The 17,261-nt window shown below is 41.9% G+C and overlaps 1 protein-coding gene across 1 annotated transcript; it reads right to left on the minus strand.

Annotated features, from left to right (window-relative positions):
- Positions 1-10,425: 10,425 nt before the first annotated feature.
- Positions 10,426-14,296, minus strand: TMEM229A (transmembrane protein 229A). Its single transcript, XM_061166397.1, has 2 exons — positions 12,540-14,296; positions 10,426-11,092 (listed from the first exon to the last, which is right to left on the minus strand). The coding sequence occupies exon 1, from the start codon at positions 14,294-14,296 to the stop codon at positions 13,199-13,201; it is 1,098 nt and encodes a 365-aa protein (XP_061022380.1). The 3' UTR covers positions 10,426-11,092; positions 12,540-13,198.
- Positions 14,297-17,261: the final 2,965 nt, after the last annotated feature.

Consider the following 17,261-nt stretch of genomic DNA (forward strand, 5'->3'; position numbering starts at 1 on the left):
TTGTACTCTTGAATACCTAAGTATTTTAAATGCCAATCTAAAAATAGTTTCTATGAAATTAAATGAATTAACTCTAAATATAGTTGCCCTCTAGGGCCTCTGTCTCAGCCTCTCAGAAAGGCCTGGAAACACAGTGTCTGTGTTGAGAGGTTTCCAGAGAGCTAATTTTCTGAGTTACAGATAGACAGGCTTTGAAGAAAAAAATAAAAATGGGGAGGGGCTCACTTAAAAATCTGTGCACAACTAGTAAGAAAGGTTAAAATTAGGACTGGACAAAATAGAACTTGTCCCTAGAGAGAATAATAATAATAAAAAAAAAGCAATGAGGATGACTATTATGTAACACTAGAAGGAGAAAACCAAGAGGCAGCTCCTTTTTTTTTCTCAGATGTTCTTCTTCCCTGTTGAAAGATATAGCCCTGAACTTTCTGACAGATAATGTTGCCTAAAAAGAATACTGAGGGACTTCCCTGGGGGTACAGTTGGTTAAGACTCTGCTCCCAAAGGAGGGGGCCCAGGTTTGATCCCTGGTCAGGGAACTGAAATACCACATGCGGGTGTAGCAAAATTTAAAAAAAAAAAAAAAAAAGAATACTGAAATGGAGTCTCGTTCCTGTCTCTTACTACCTGTGTGGGCAGGTAAGTTCCAATGGCTTCATCTATGTTTTTTTTGTTGTTGCTCAGTTGTTAAGTCATGTTTGACTCTTTGCAACCCCATGGACTGCAGCACACCAGGCCTTCCTGTCCCTCACTATCTCCCAGAGTTTGCCCAAGCTCATGTCCATTGAATTGGTGATGCTATCCAACCGTCTCATCCTCTGCCACCCTTTTCTCCTTTTGCCTTCAGTTTTTCCCAACCTCAGGGTCTTATTTCCAATGAGTCAGCTGTTCGCATCAAGTGGCCTTCAAGTACTGGAGCTTTGGCTTCAGCATCAGTCCTTCCAATGAATATTCAGAGTTGATTTCCTTTAGGATTGACTGGTTTGATCTCCTTGCACTTCAAGGGACTCTCAAGAATCTTCTCCAGCACCAGTTTATAGACTTCATCTATAAACTGTGGATAATGATAATAATCAGTAGTAACTAGAATAATCACATAGGGTCATTTGGGAATTAAAAAAAGAGTAAGTGCTATGGACTGAATTATGTTACCCACCAGATTCACATTTTGAAGCCTCAACCTCCAATGGTGACTCTATTAGGAGATACAACCTGTATAGAGGTAGTTAAGGTTAAATGAGGTCACTAATCCGATAGGATTAGGGTCTTATAAGAAGAGAGGGAGAAAGCTCGCTCTCTATCCTCCATGCAAAGACAGTGAGAAGGCAGCCATCTGCAAGCCAGGAAGACAGCTCTCATTAAAAAAGAATCCTACCAAACCTTGGTCTCAGACTTCTAGCCTCCAGAACTGACAAAGTAAGTTTCTGTTGCTTCAGTCAGCCGATCTCTGGTATTTTGTTATGGCAGCCTGAGCTGACTGATACAATAAGGTAGGATATCAATGGCAGGGTCTGTGTCAGACTTGCTGACATTTAATCCCACAGCATTCTCACTGCCTATTATTTAGTTGCTATTGTTTAGTCACTAAGTCATGTCTGTTTCTTCCTCAACCTCGTGGACTGTAGCCCACCAGGCTCCTTTGTCCATGGGATTTCCCAGGCAAGAATATTAGATTGGGTTGCCATGCCCTTCTCCAGGGAATCTTCCCGACCCAGGGATCAAACCTGCATCTCCCGCCTGCGCAGGCAGATTTTTTACCATTGAGTCACCTGGGAAGCACTATTGTCTAGTACGGGCTCAATAAATTTTTACTAAATGAATGAATGAATCAAGAATCAGAGTTAGTCATGACATATAGATTTAAATTCTCTTTGAGTAGAGCTGACTTCAGACTTTCTCTAGGTTCTTTATCGGATTGTATATATTGGGCAGCATGCAAATCCAGTGTAAGGCCAGTGCTAGGAGTTTCTCCCTCTCTACCCTTTGCCTCCACCTGCCTGTGTGGGTGTATAGAGAATGCAGCTTGGGATCTAGATTGTCTGAGTCCAAATTTTGGTTCTATCACTTGCAAGCCTTGGGCAAGATGGTTAACTCTCCCATGTGGCAGTAATAGCATATGTAAAAACCAAGATAATAATAGTATCTCTGTCACAAGGTTGCTGTGAGAATTAAATGAACAAACACATGCCATATTTAGAAAAGAAATAGCATAATCTAGCATCCTTCCTTCTGTGCTTTTATTCTTCTTTCTTGTATATCTTGAAATACACTGGTCATTAACTCTGTCCTTAAATTTAATTTTAGGCTGAACTTGATGTGTTGACCTAAAACAAATAGATTGCCAGATATTTCCCCAGAAAAGAATAGATTTTTTTTTTTTTCAGTTTCAGGAGAGAATCACAATGCAGGGTCTGCCACCACGGCCATCCATGTGCAAGTCCCCACATGGCAAGGGAAGGAGAAACTTTCACAGAGGGGAAAAGGCAGTTGGGAGAGCCTGAGTGAACAAAGAATCCACTGATTCTCGCTGGCTGAGTCCTTGTGAGGAGAGGAGTCTTTCTTTTTCCCAATGAGCTCTGTTCTCCTTGCAGGGTGTGGAAGCTCCCATCTCTATGTAATTGTGGTTTCTGATGATTAATTTTACAGATGGCACTGAACACATCCTTCTCTTCCTCTCTTCTGTTGTTGACACTATTGCATTCTCAGGATCTCTTGCCTGTCTGATCATCTATTTCCGTATCTCTTGCAGGCTTCTACTTTTTACTTATTTTCAGAGGTCCTTAGGGCTCTGAGTCTACAATTTTAGCTGGCTGGTTTCCTCTACTTCTCTCTCTTGATTGGGACAACCATCTTATCACTATTCATTGTCTGTTCTGACTCTCGATTATCTCTGAATCTATATTTTAGTCCACCTCCTCTGTCATAATGCTGGTCTCTCTCTATCATCTGTTTCATTTTTTGTATGACAGCCTCATAACTGATCTTTTTCTACATGTAATCTTGTCCTCTCTGATCTCAGTTTTCTTTTTAAAAATGCGAGTTGCAAAATGCAAACCACAAGACCTTTGCCTGCTTAAAACCCTTAATTAACTTGTCAACATCCTTAAGAAATGGTCCTCCAAACTCTAGTGTTTCCATAAATCTTCAAGACCTGCCTCTTGCCTACCCCTCTGACTCAGGTCTCACTCTTCCCCCTACCACTCTGCTCAACCAGATACAACAGGCTTTGAGTTACACAGTGCTCTGATACTCACTGTTGCCAGGTCTTTGAGCATGCTGGGCCCTCCAACTGGAATCTTCCCAACATGCTTTCTCGCCTAGGTGGTGGCACCATTATTTCCACCTGCAGCATCTTTCTGTGGTACAATTTTGTTTTAAAATTCACATTCTCCACTCTATGAAAAAGTAATTGCGTATGTCTTCTTACTTTTTAACACAGCACACATTTAAATAGCTGTTGACTAGATGAATGAATGGACTTGTCTCAGTTTTCCTTATGCTTATTTTAACTCCTTTGGTTCAAATGCGTTGGTCTGTGTGATGGTTAATTTTATCTATCAATTTGATTGGACCATTGGATGCCCAGATATGTGGTCTATCATTATTCTGAGTGCTTTGCTGAGGGTTTTTTGGATGAGTTTAATCTTTAAGTCAATAGATAATGTGCATTGTCCTTCCTAATGTGGGTGAGCCTCATCCAATCAGTTGAAGACCCAAACAGAACAAAAAGACTGACCTTCTCTGAATAATAGGAAATTCCTCCCACTCAAGCTGAGACATTGGTTTTTACCTGTCTTCAAATTGAACTGAGACATCAGCTCTTCCTGGTTCTTGAACCCATTGGTCTTTGGATTGTAACTACATCAGTGGCTCTCTGGATCTCCAGCTTGCAGACTCACCCTGTAGCTATTAGGACTTACCAGCTTCTATAATTGTGTGAGCCAAATTCTTATAATAAGTCTATCTGTCTATCTATCTACATCCTAGTAATTTTGTTTTTCAGGAAAGTCCTGACTACAACCTGCCAATAATATTAATATTTGAGGTTGGAAATATAGCAAGAAGTGAGCCAGATTCATAGATAATAAAACATAAATCTTTACCACCTGCCACTAGAAGCAATTTTATAACTTTAACTAACTTTGAATTTTCCCTGGAGAAGGAAATGGCAGTCCAATCCAGTATTCTTGCCTGGAGAATCCCATGGACAGAGAAGCCTGGCTGTCTATGGTCCATAGGGTCGCAAAGAGTCAGACACAACTGAAGCGACTGAGAAAACATGTAAGTTTGAATTTTATTTTCATTTCTGTTCAAAAGTTGCCCCAATCCAGAAGGTCATCAGCAAAAACAGTGAAGAAAATCAAGGCATCAAGAAGGTGCAAACTGGGTAGCTCCTTCTTTTCTGGAGTGTCGTGTGATAAAAGAAGCACTACCAACAAGTTTATGTGTATGTCAGTTTTTAGAAAAATTCATATTTCAGAAATAATGTAGTTAAGTTCTCTAAATAGCTTACAACTTTTAAAAAAAATTATAATGTGGCTAAATTCTTTAAGAGAACTACTTGAATTCTGTGTCTGACTAAAGAAGTTGCTCAGGAAAGAAGGAAGACTATGAGAAGACTAAGCAATTTCTACATTTTCTCTAGGTACTTGGAGGGTCTAATTTATGTTCCATAAATAAATGTCCTGTTGAAGTCACATGTTGCCACCTGGCAGCATTCCTAATTCCTGTTTCCACTATTGAATAATGTCTGGCATGAGAATTCACACATATTCACCAAAAAAAATTTTGAGCACCTGCTCTGTGGTAAGTTCATTGCTAAGTGTTGAGAAAACACAGAGAATGACATATGCCTGCTCCCAAAAGTTGAAATTGGAAGAGGAGGGACAAAAGAAATGAAGAGTGCATTCAGTGGCAACTTTTCTGTTCTTCACTCTACTTACCTTCATTTCTCTCTAATTCATTTTCAAACCTGGTAATGAATATGGCACAAGCACAGACCCAGGCCAATTACTTATATCAGAATGCACGGGAGCATGAAGAGGGCCACTGGGTTAATGGCAGTCTATAGGAGAGAAACCTAGAGGATGTATATAAATGAAAATTTAACAGAAATGATGATGTGACTGAGCTGCTAAAAAAGCTAGTAATGCTTACTTTTGTTCTACATTTGCAGAAATAAAGTGTTTAGATCAAAGTAGGTAATAGTTTTACTACTGTATATTTTATTATATATTGCTAAAGGATCTTGACTATCTAGCCTGGAGTAAGATGATTAAGACACACTTGGAAACCTTTGTTTAGTCTATGGATGAAATAGTTGGAAAAATGAAAATTACAGATGGGAGTCCTTCTGATAAGAATTTTCCAGCTATGGAGGTATAGAACAAAGAAATGAGTTGGCCTGGGAGATCTGAATAAGTACAAAGAGCTCTATCATCAGAAGTGATCAAGAAGAGGACGGACAGATTCCTGTAAAAGATAATCTAGAAGAACTAATTCTTTTGGCTGGGAGTTGAATTAACTGGAGTTTAGTTATTTTCTCAAGCTCTAAAGGTCCACAAATTTGCATTTAAATAAGCTTTAGACTGTTTACCTGTGCATTGGGTACACTCAATGACGCTTTATTAAAATTTTTATAGTATATCCAATAATATAATTTCAGAAAAGACAAACTCAGAAATTTCATCAAATAAGTATCAATAACAATAATGTGTGAAAGAGGAGACTGAAAAGGATAGCTTAAAACAATATTCAAAAGCTAAAATCATGGCATCCTTTCCCATCACTTCATAGCAAGTAGATGGAGAAAAAGTGGAAACAGTGACAAATTTTATTTTCTTGGTCTCCGAAATCACTGTGGATGGTGACTGCAGTCATGAAATTAAAAGATGCTTGCTCTTTAGAAGAAAAGATATGACAAACCTAGAGAGAGAGTGTATTAAAAAGCAGATACATCACTTTGCCAACAAAGTCCATATAGTCAAAGATATGGTTTTTCCAGTAGTCATTTATGAATGTGAGAGTTGGATCATAAAGAAGGCTGTGTACTTAGTTGCTCAGTTGTGTACGACTCTCTGTGATCCCAAGGACTGCAGCCCACCAGGCTCCTCTGTCCATGGGGATTCTCCAGGCAAGAGTACTGGAGTGGGTTGCCATGCCTTCCTCCAGGGGACCTTCCCAACCCGAGGGATCGAACCCAGGTCTCCTGCACTGCATTACCCTCTGAGCCATTAGAGCCCATGAATACTGGAGTGAGTAGCCTATCCCTTCTCCAGGGGATCTTCCCAACCCAGAAATCAAACCGGGGTCTCCTGCATTACAGGTGGATTCTTAACCAGCTGAGCTACTAGGAAGCCGAAAGAAGGCTGAGCACCAAAGAATTATGCTTTCAAACTATAGGTACTTCAAGGAGATCAAACCAGTCAGTCCTAAAAGAAATCAACCCTGAATATTCACTGGAAGGACTGATGCTAAAGCTGAAGCTCCACTATTTTGGCCACCTGATGCAAGGAACTGACTCATTGAAAAAGACTCTAATGCTGGGAAAGATTGAGGGTAGGAGGAGAAAGGGGTGACAGAGAATGAGATTGTTGGAGGGCATCACTGACTCAATGAACATGAGTTGGAGCAAACTCCAGGAGATAGTGAAAGACAGGGAAGCCTGGTATGCTGCAGTCCTTGGGGTCCCAAAGAGTCAGAGAGGACTTAGTGACTGAACAATAGCAACAATAAAGTGTACATTTTAGTACCCAACCAAACTTAGCATGTGCAGTACTCCATAAACATAAAATTTTCTTCATAATTCAAGTCTTACATGGTATAAAGACCTAGAATAAATTTATTAATGTGAATCATTTTAGCTAGCCAAAGAAAAATAATGCATGGACTCTCTAAGACTATTAAATACTATCCCTTTCAATGTATATTTTATTTCTGCCCTTATTGTTCTTTTGTTTCTGTTTTGCTTGCTGAAAATATCATTACAAGTAAGTAGAATGATAAATTTTGTTAAACTCTTGTTTTTAAATACTTGAAATCTGAATGCTGGTTCTGATATACTCCAGGGAACTCTTTTATTTATTTTTTTCTTCCTGTCTGCTCATTGTTTCTAATAAAAAGTTAAGATTAAAAATAGATCCTCTTCAGAAATGAACAAGAGCATATTCAGTTTAGCTTGTGTTCCTAAAAGTTAGTGGATAATCAAAATGATATGACAAACTTTCTGAATGTTTCTCTCAATATTATTTTCAAATATTTAAAGTTTCAAAACTGAGATCCTTTGAGATTACTTTTATTTTTATCATGCATGGAGTATAAATAATATGTTAATAAAATACCTTGCATGTAGTATAAATATTTGAAGGAAACCCATCAAAAGTGAGGCTAGTTCTCTGCTTAATATCATAACTATAACTTTTTTTTTTGAATGGGAGTATTGATCCATGGTATCTGTCATCCTTTCTGGTTAGCTAATTGCTTCTGTCACACCTGCATCTGCTCAATGCCTTTATTGATGTAGCTTCCCTGAAGCTACCGGCTTATATTCCATAGGTAGACCTGGGCAGCAACCAAAGGCTTTTCCTGGGATGAACCAGTTGAAATTCCAATGACACAAGGAGGATTCCTAGTATTTAATTTTTCACTCCTTTGCTTGCAGCCAGTGTTTGTTTATTCTTCTGAAGTAATTTTAATTATACTCAAATCTCTCGAGGTCCTGTTGCCTAGACTTAGTGAATAAAGCATCATTTGAAAATATACAATAAATAGATGGTGAGTATTATGGTAAAAGAAGGAAACATTGATTTTTTTTTCTTTTAAATAGAGAGAGAAGACCACCTCAAAAAGTGTTTCACTGCAAACACAAGCTGGCTGACCAGTATTTGTTAGTTCCTGGAAACTTTGAGAAGTCAAATAGACTGGGGTGGGTATTAACACAGCTTTGACAGCTTTCCCCTCAGTTAGTCTTTGCATGAAAAACACAGTTAATACTGTCAATAGTCCAAGCTGACCTGAGAAACCATCTGTCAGAGACGTAAGGAATTCCAGTCTTGGATAGAAGGTTGGAAGTTATTAATCTTCATGGTTTCTTTAGATCCTTAATTCTTAATTGTGGTAAAGATATATTCTCTTCTAAATGGGAAAGTTGATCCATGTGACTTTTGGATAATAGAATTTTTAAGAGGTTAAGATGAACATTGAACTTCTCTGTACATCAAGGATCAACCTGTCTGTGTCTGTCTCTTTCCCTAGGAGCACTCTGGTCATTTGTTTGACCATTTATGCAAAAAAAATTCAAAGATTAAAGAAAAAAATCTCCATATTTACAGTCGCCTTATATTAAGAAAAAATATCTAAAGGAAAATGTATACACATCACAGTTTAATTTACATCTTGGGTTTTTAGCAACTGGAAGTCATTGCCTGTATGATAGCTTCAAGTCTCCATGTTAAAAATTAGAAAGAGGTCAATTTTAAAGAACAGAGGTCCACACAGACAAGTGCTATTTTTGTATATTCTTCTGGTACCACATCTAAGAATAGAAAGAAAAAAAAAAAAAACGGCAACAGAAAAGAACCATCGTTACTGCCATCTTTCCTTCCAGCATAAACTGAGGCATGTGTTTGATGGAGAAAAGGGAAGGGTGTTTCATCTTACCCTTTCTGAGTAAAGAATCTTAGTTCTATTAAGCACTGCTGGAAAATATATTGGAGATAGTATATTATATTTAAAATTGAAAGGTAAAGTGTTTTTTAAAGCCTTTTAATACAAGCAAGCATCAATTTTACTAAAATGCTGTCAAATACGACAATACAATGACTTATTTATCACTCAAAGTCTGTATCATGAGTATAACTTGCTTTCTAAATATAGTGATTTTTTTTTAATGTACTTCGGAAATGGAGAGAGAACCAAAGTAATCTACCAAAATTCTTCCTCACCATCTTTTCTAAATAGAACCAGGTCCATCATGCCAGCAGAGACTATTTCAAAACAGTAGAAATTATTATCTTTTAAAGGGGTAGGATTAACCAATTCATAATTCTTAAACAACAAAGCACATCATATTTTTCTAAGCTGAGTTTAACATAAAATGTCAAATATTTGTAATGAAATATTCAAAGTTAAGTACAGTGAAATGTGTGAAATACTGAAATGGATTATCACACTGCTGGAGTCCTGGTATAACACAGGAACATCCATATTAATTGATACCATGAAAAACTTAAAATTTCTCTTTAGATTGAAAGCTGAGATAGAATTGATTTAAAATTTAAAGCACTTTATGTAAGAAATTTCAGCACTGCCTAAGTTAAACATGGAATGAGAACCACAATTATTACTTTTTTTTCATGTTTTTCTATGGAGAACTTTCTTGGGACTTTTCTGGAGCCCCAGTGGTTAAGATGCTGTGCTTCCAAGGCAGATGGAGTGCATTCAATCCCTAGTTGGGGAATTAGCATCCCACATGCCATGTGGCCAAAAAAAAAAACAAACTTTCTTCAACTCTAAGGTGATTAACTGAACACAGAACAAATATCTCTGCAAAAAATTTTAATTCTGGGGTTGTATAGCTCTTACAGCGACGCTCATTCTGAATGCTATATTAAAGAAGAGAGTCTTAATTATATATATTTTTTCTTGCTTGTGATATAAGTTATCTTGCATTTTGATATATTATTCTTATATTCAAGATCATCTGATTTCAGATGAGGAACTCTACTGTAGAGCACTGCTTGACTAGAAAATCTGTCATCTGGGACTTAGAGCTAGGCTGACTGTCAGTTAGGCATCCAGGCATTAGCACCCTGTTATTTCCAGAGGCTAAAAAGGCAACATGAAAGAGTATCTTTGCTACTAGTATTTAACTTTTATATAGCTGCCCTTGCATCTATGATAGTGCCAGAGAAGAGAAAATACAGATTGTAAGGTGAAATCCACAGGAGATCCCAAATCACTGTGGTCAGTAGGTTGAGGCATGCCAACCTTTCTGTTAAGAACAGAGCCTAGAGTCCAGTGTACTTGGATTCTGTCTAAATAGCTGTGTGGCTTGATTACTTACCCAAGTTACTTACCCAAGTTTGGGCTTAGCTTCACTGTCCTCATGAGAAAGAGTTGTTAGAGGCTTAAGTAAATATGTATGTGCATGTGTTTGTGCCAATGTAGGAGATGCAAGAGACCTGGTTTGATCCCTTGGTTGGGAAGATCCCCTGGAATAGGAAATGGCAACCCACTCTAGTAGTCTTGCCTGAAAAACCCCATGGACGGAGGAGCCTGGTGGGCTGCAGTCCATGGGGTCACAAGAGTCAGACGTAATTGAGGGACTGAGCACACACACACATACACACACACACACATACTTATGGTATATATATCATATACGAGTTGCTGTATCTTTAATTTATATCATATATGAGCCTAAAATATTATGTATTACTTAACATTAAATACATATATATGAGATGTATGTAATATATTCATTTAAGATATACGTAAATATATACATATATTTATTTAAAAGTATATACATATGTTAATAGTGCAGTTCTTGGTAGGTGGTAAGCACTACCTAAATATTATACCTAAATATTAGCTATTATTGTAATAGTTAATATTGTACTGCCTTATCATTTCTATATCTGAACTACTAATGAGTAACCAAGTTGATCAGTCTGATGGTTCTTTCCTTTCCCTGCTTTTTCTTGAAAGGTTCAAAAATTGCAGCAAATGTTACTTTTAAGAAGTTGAGTAAACAGGGAATGAGAAGCCCTAAAGCAAGGTGCTGAATTAACAGACAGGCTAATTACTTCCTGAATACAAATGAACAGGGCTCTTTGTAGAACTAGCACCAGGGACTGTTAATGGGCTTTTGTTTTAGAGACCCATGGATTGATATTCCAGGGAGAGCCCTGATGAGAACCCTGACACCATCTGCCTCTCATAACCTATTACTAATACGAAAACAGTAGCCTTGCAAATCTGCATAATCTCATATAAATCAATGCACTCACATTCTATTGTGAGCTCCATCAGGACAGAGATTTTTGTCTATGTTGGGTCATGGCTGTAGTCACAGAGTCCAGGCAAGCGTCTGAAAAATAGCAGGCTCATAATAACTATTTCTTGAATGAATTGAATCAATGAAAAATCTTGACCTTTCCTTTAAATAGGATTAACATTAAAAGCAAAACAAACAAAATAGCAAGCTTTGTTCCTTCCTGATGACTGACCTGAGAATGCTGGTTAGCAGTTTAAGCAAGCAGAAGGAACAGCATGTGAATGACAGCAGGGTTGGTTATGCCTTCACTGGAATATGTGGTGTGGAGCCAAGCCACACTTAACTTCGACTCATGCACATGTGACAGATTTGAATTACAAATATTTTGTCCAGCATCTGACTAACTTTAGTGTCTATATTTACATTTTATTTCTCTCCCCAGGTTTTCAGATATCTTTTCCACAAAGTGACACTTCTACTCTCTGCAAACATTTAACTTACTTCCAGCAGTTTCTACTCAAGCTTTGACTGGCTGAAACAATCAGCGTGACAGAGAAGAGGAGAAGCAGAATTGAGCTGATCTCCCAAAAGTTCTGCTGTGAAGTGAAAGTGTTAGTCGTTTATCATGTCCAACTATTTGTGACCTATGGACTGTAGCCTGCCAGGCTCCTCTGCTCATGGCATTTTCCAAGCAAGAATACTGGGTTGCCATGCTCTCCTCCGGGGGAATCTTCCCAACCCAAGGATCAAATCTGCATCTCTTATGCCTCTTGCACTGGCAAGTGGGTTATTTACCACTAGTGCCACCTGGGAAGCCCTTTTACAGTGTAGGCAAGCTAATAATTTGAATAGGAATATATATTCATTTGTATACACTTCAAGCTTTCCTAATTATCTTTATAACAAAAACTGAGAAGGTATTAGTCATCCTTGGATGAGCTATACTCAATTCTACTTGTCTGTTCTAAATATAATAAAAACACAGCAAACAAATTTAAAGTACATAATTAATTGATTAGATATGATTTCTCAAATGGTTCACATCATCTTATTTAACTTTGGAGCTTCCAGACTTTAAGAATGAGTCACCAAAGAGCTATCATAGATTTATAATGAACATTATTACATTGGACTTTAGTCCAGGAACTCTGTATGGGACCCAAAGGAAACGGAAAAATGTTTACAAGTGAGCCATGGCAGAAATAGGCTGAAAACACATATCTGTATTCTCCAAAAACAATTAGGGCTAGTGCAATTAGGGTGAATATTCTAATTCATTTTATTCCATGGGATTGCTTCTACTCTTGAAACCCCATATAGAAAAGAGTCCTTATGGTTAGAACACTATTAAGGGTGGTATAATTTTGCATGGCCCTTGCACATGTAAAGTAGACATTTTATATGACTGCATAAGGACTAAAATTTACAGCCAAAGATAACACAAGATCTGATTAAAGTTAACACATTTGGCGTTTAAGGTTAATCCACATTGGAAAGCAATCATTTCCAGGAAGGAGGTCGTTTCTTAACACAGTGTTACCTGTCTGAGTTGCTAGAAAAGATTTCTTATCTAAAAATCGATTCATAGGGTGTGTTTTCAAATTTTTCAGCTTCTTTTCATTTGTGTGCTATACAGAGGCACTTTAAAAGCTATTCATTGTAGTTTCAGGAGTACAAGACACTGGATTTCAGCAGTCACTGGTAAACATGGCAGGAAATTAAAATGACATTGGATTAAAAGGAAAGTAAACAAATCATTAAATCAGAAAACTTCCCCGAATCTTGTAAAAATCACTGGTCTCTGAGTTGAAGAACTACCTTACTTAAAAAAAAAAAAAAAAAAAAAATAGTAACTATCACCCACCTACGCCAAATAAGTGCAAATAAGTGAATACTACAGCTTTCTGATGTTAAGGTATGATGGTTTGCTGTTTGGACTAGTGAGGGTTTTAAAATATTGATGAGTTAAGTACTTTGAGTTACATTTCCAGCAATATTTCAAAGTATTATAGTATTATGCATACGTTCCCAATAGAAAAACTAAAATGTCGAATAAAACAGGTTGGAAAAGTTTAGTAAAAGGTATAAAAATTAAAAGGCTAAAAAAAACCAAAAAAAAACCCCTCCGTTTTATTGTGTAAAAATAAATCGCCTTCATTCATGACAATCCAGTGCCCTTTTTTTTTTTTTTTTTTGGTCTTAGTTAGTAGGTACGTATTTCACCCGCCACAACACGTTGGAAAGTAGGTCCTGGTACACACTAAGGAATATCCAACCAGGTAAATACATCAGCGTGATAAGGCCCATGAAATTGAGCGGATAGTGAGAATAGTCCCAGGAACAGGCTCCCCAAGTGCGGAGTCCCAGGCCCCAGGACAACTCCCACGCGTAGATGAAGATCACGTAGAAGGGTACTCGCTTCCAGGCGCCCCAGCCCCGACTGTAGTGGAGGTGGAAATAGAGCTTTTCCACCGCAAAACTACAGCTGCCGTACATAAAGAAGGACCAGAGCGACGTGTGGCCGCTGCTCGTCCCGTCCCCGGGCCCCAGCAGGTTAAAGAAGAAGGTGAAGAAGATCTCATCCAAAAAGCCGTGCATTCCGAAGAAAAGGAAGCGGAGCGGGCCCGGCAGCCCCTGGTTGGGGGCTCCCCCTGCGCCCCTGGGACCGCGAGGTCGCCGCCGCCGACCACCGGCTGTCGCTGGGGCCCGGGCGCCGGCAGGGGCGAGGGGCGCGCCCCGCAGCTGTTGCCGCCGCTGGTACCGCAAGCGCAGGAAGCGCTTCAGGAACACTTGGCAGTGATACAGAGCCAGCACGTACTGCACGGCCAAGTCCAGCGCCCCCGGCGCCGCTGCGCCGCCCGGCCCGCCGACCCGGCGGAGCAGCGCGCCAGCCAGGGTCTGCAGCCCCACGTGGGCCGAAGGGTAGAGGAGGAAATTGAAGACGAAGGCGCTGGGGCAGCGCCGCTGCTGCAAGTAGACTTTCTCCAGGGCCAAGTGGGTGAGCGAGTGCAGGAGGCAGCGGTAGGGCGAGGAGAAGCCCAGCATCCGGAGGTCTGGGCGGCGAGCGAAGCGCCGCGCCGCGGACAGGAGCACGTCCAGGGTGACCCCGTGCATCCCGTAGAAGTAGAGGCGCATCCAAGCGGGCAGCGCGGCGCCCTCGGCCGGCGCTTCAGCAGTGGACAGCGGCTCCGGGCAGCTGGCGGCAGCCTCGCTTCCCCGCCCTCCGGGGGCCCCCGGACGCCTCGCCGCGCCGCCCCTCCGCGCGGGACCCTGGTCGTTCGCGTCGCTGCCGGCCATCGACTCGGAGGCTGCACGGGCGCCCGATCCCACGCCGCCACCGCCGCCGGGTGCGCGGAGCTGCTGGGCGGAGGGGCCGAGTCCCGCTCCGCCCTCCGGCCGCGGCTGGCCTCCGGGGGGCGCGCGGGGAGCTCGGTCCCGGCCGCGACCCGGAGGCGGCCGGAGTTGCTGCGATCCGGGGCCGCGCGGGCCGCGCGGGCCGCCCGGCTCGCGGAGTACCCCCGCCGCGGCCCCGCGGCGCCCTCGCCTGCAGTCCCCGGCGAGGTGCCGCCGGCCGGCGCCCGCGCTCACTCTGCGCGGCCTATCGGGCGCCGAGGCCCGGCGAGGGGCGGTGGCGCTGGGGCCGCGAGGAGAAATGCAGACGCTGGTGCAAACCCCATCTCCTCCGCGGCTCAGCCCCGCCGCCTCTGCTGCAGGCTGTGGAAGCGTAACGCGAGCAGCGACACCCCTGCCCCCGGCCCTCCCCATGGCCCTCTCGGCCCGGGTCGACCGACCTCTCCCGCCTTCGCTGCCCCCCTCCCTCCCCGCACCAGCCCTGCGCGCGGAGCCCCGCGGAGTCCGCTGGGGAAGGCCCAGCCCTGCCTCTCCCATCGCGTCCTCGGCTCTGCACCCGGCTCCCCGGCCGGGCTGGAGGCGTTGGCTGGGGCGGAGGCACTGCGCACCTAACAGGTGTGACTGCGAGCTGCTGGGCATCCCTTTTATCTAGGGTACCGAGGCCAGGGCCTGGCTGGCGAAGACGAATGGCGAGGCGCCACCGACCAGAGGCTGGGCCCGAGACCAAACTGTGGTGCTGTATATTTAATGTCCTTTTTCAAAGCCAGCTGTGTCCCAGTCACTGAGGATAAACCCGAGACTCCAGGCCGGCCCGCCGCCCCCGGCGGTTCCCTGCCTTGGGGATTGTTACCCCGGGGCCTGGCCCACTTTGTCAATCTCTCCCGCAGCGGTTTGTTTGCTCCAGTCCCGGGGCCTGAGTCCCCCAGAAATTATAAAATGGTTGGAGGCCAGTAGGTTCAGGCACTGCTGTATCTTAAATCCGGAAAATACCTTTGCTCACATTGGCACATCCCGGTGCCGATTTTTCTCCTTGCAGAAGAACTAGGTCATCGCAGAAATGGAGAGTGAAATAGAGAGCAGAGCAGGAATCCTTTTTTTCTTTTCTTTGGAGGTGGAGAGGGTAGGAAGAGTCCAGAATTTTGGTGTGTTCCACTGCTTTTTCTCCAATTTTGAATCAGGCTTAGAATTGGAGATAAACTTCGAGGTAACTTATATTGACAACTCCACCCACCCCCACCCCGGGGGAAAAAAAAAAAAAAAAGCCCACAAATCGTGTCTAGGTGGAAACTAGGTAAGGGTTCTAATTTGTAAGGAGTTCAGATGTTTCCTGGCTGGAAAGCTTTCTGGGGAATTTTTCCCCCACTTCGGGAAAATTAAAATTCTAAGGTAGTTCCTCCATTTTTAAAGCAATTACTCTTCATTCTAGCCCCTTCCTCATTTCAACCTTATAGTCTGTGGTTGTAAACTGTTGGCAAATTAAGGAAGAGAGAGAAATAAGTGTGTTGAGGAGACATGATTTAAGGTGGCATTGACACTTGAGTAAGGCTAAAGTTCTGATTGGTTTTTAAAAGCTTGACTAAAATGTGGTCCCTTTGCAGATTTCTTTGGACAGCTGTCAAAAGTCAGAGCGTGGATGCTGTCATGCTAGGGACTGAATCATCAGGTAGCAGGCTCATCAAACCTGTTGTGAAATAGAGTTAGCTGCCCAAAGACCTGAGCAGATACGGTGAATGCTGGCTCCCTAGAAATAACACCAACATTTAGCTTTGCTTTACCACCAACATTTAGCATCGCTAAAGCAAAGCTGAGTTTGTTGCTTGCCATGGCAAGAAAGCTCTGAATCTTGACAAAGTGTTAATAACATCTTGGAGTGGGGAGGCTGCATGCGTGCTAAGTTGCTTCATTCCTGTCGGACTCTGCCACCCTATGGACTGTAGCCCACCAGGCTCCTCTGTCTATGGGATTCTCCAGGCAAGAATACTGGAGTGGGTTGCCATGCCCTCCTCCAGGGAATCTTCTGACCCAGGGATGGAACCAAATCTCCTGTGGCTCCTGCATTGCAGGTGGATTCTTCACCTCTGAGCCATGGGGGAAGCCTGGGGAGGACGATGATTTTTAGAGTCTAGTTGAGGATGGGTCTTTCAATACAAGGGCTTGGTTAGAATTGGGTAACAATTTTGATATAATGGTTTAGGTTTGGTATACATAGCAAGGTGAAGGTATGAGGTGAGGGTTTCAAAAATGTTGAGAATAAATAGTCACCTTTTTTATCTCCCTGGGTAAAGCTTCCTGGAATAGTAATGCCGTGTTGAGGAAGAGAATAGTGAAGTCATGCTAGTGAAGACAGCCAAATAAAGTCATACCATGTAGACAATAAACTGTCGGTGGTGTATGGTCTTGGTTTGCACAATCTAATTGTGAGGACCAATTTGAAATTCAAGAGGGGAATAATTTAAGTAAGGACAGATAAAGAAAATAAAATAAACAGGACTGACATTGAGTTCTGAAATGATGCTCATCCTCAGTGTGGATAAAGGGTGGGAGAAGGGGAGAGAGGTTGATTGACAATTCAGTAACCCCAGATCTGTATACTATATATTTAAAAAAATAACTATTTATTTATTTTTTCATTTATTTTTATTAGTTGGAGGCTAATTACTTTACAATATTGTAGTGGGTTTTGTCATACATTGACATGAATCAGCCATGGATTTACATGTATTCCCCATCCCGATCCCCCTTCCCACCTCCCTCTCTACCCAATCCCTCTGAATCTTCCCAGTAGTGAAACAGATCACCAGCCCAGGTTGGATGCATGAGACAATTATTTATTTTTTTGTCTATATCGCTCGTAGCCTGTGGTATCTTAGTTCCCCAACCATGAACCAGGGATGTTCATGATTACCCAGCC

Source organism: Dama dama, chromosome 18, assembly GCF_033118175.1.
Source record: "Dama dama isolate Ldn47 chromosome 18, ASM3311817v1, whole genome shotgun sequence".
Classification (NCBI taxonomy): Eukaryota; Metazoa; Chordata; class Mammalia; order Artiodactyla; family Cervidae; genus Dama; species Dama dama.

What these genes read in the sequence shown, in the direction of transcription:
- TMEM229A (XM_061166397.1), bottom strand. Translation starts at nt 14,296, where the DNA reads ATGGCCGGCAGCGACGCGAACGACCAGGGTCCCGCGCGGAGGGGCGGC.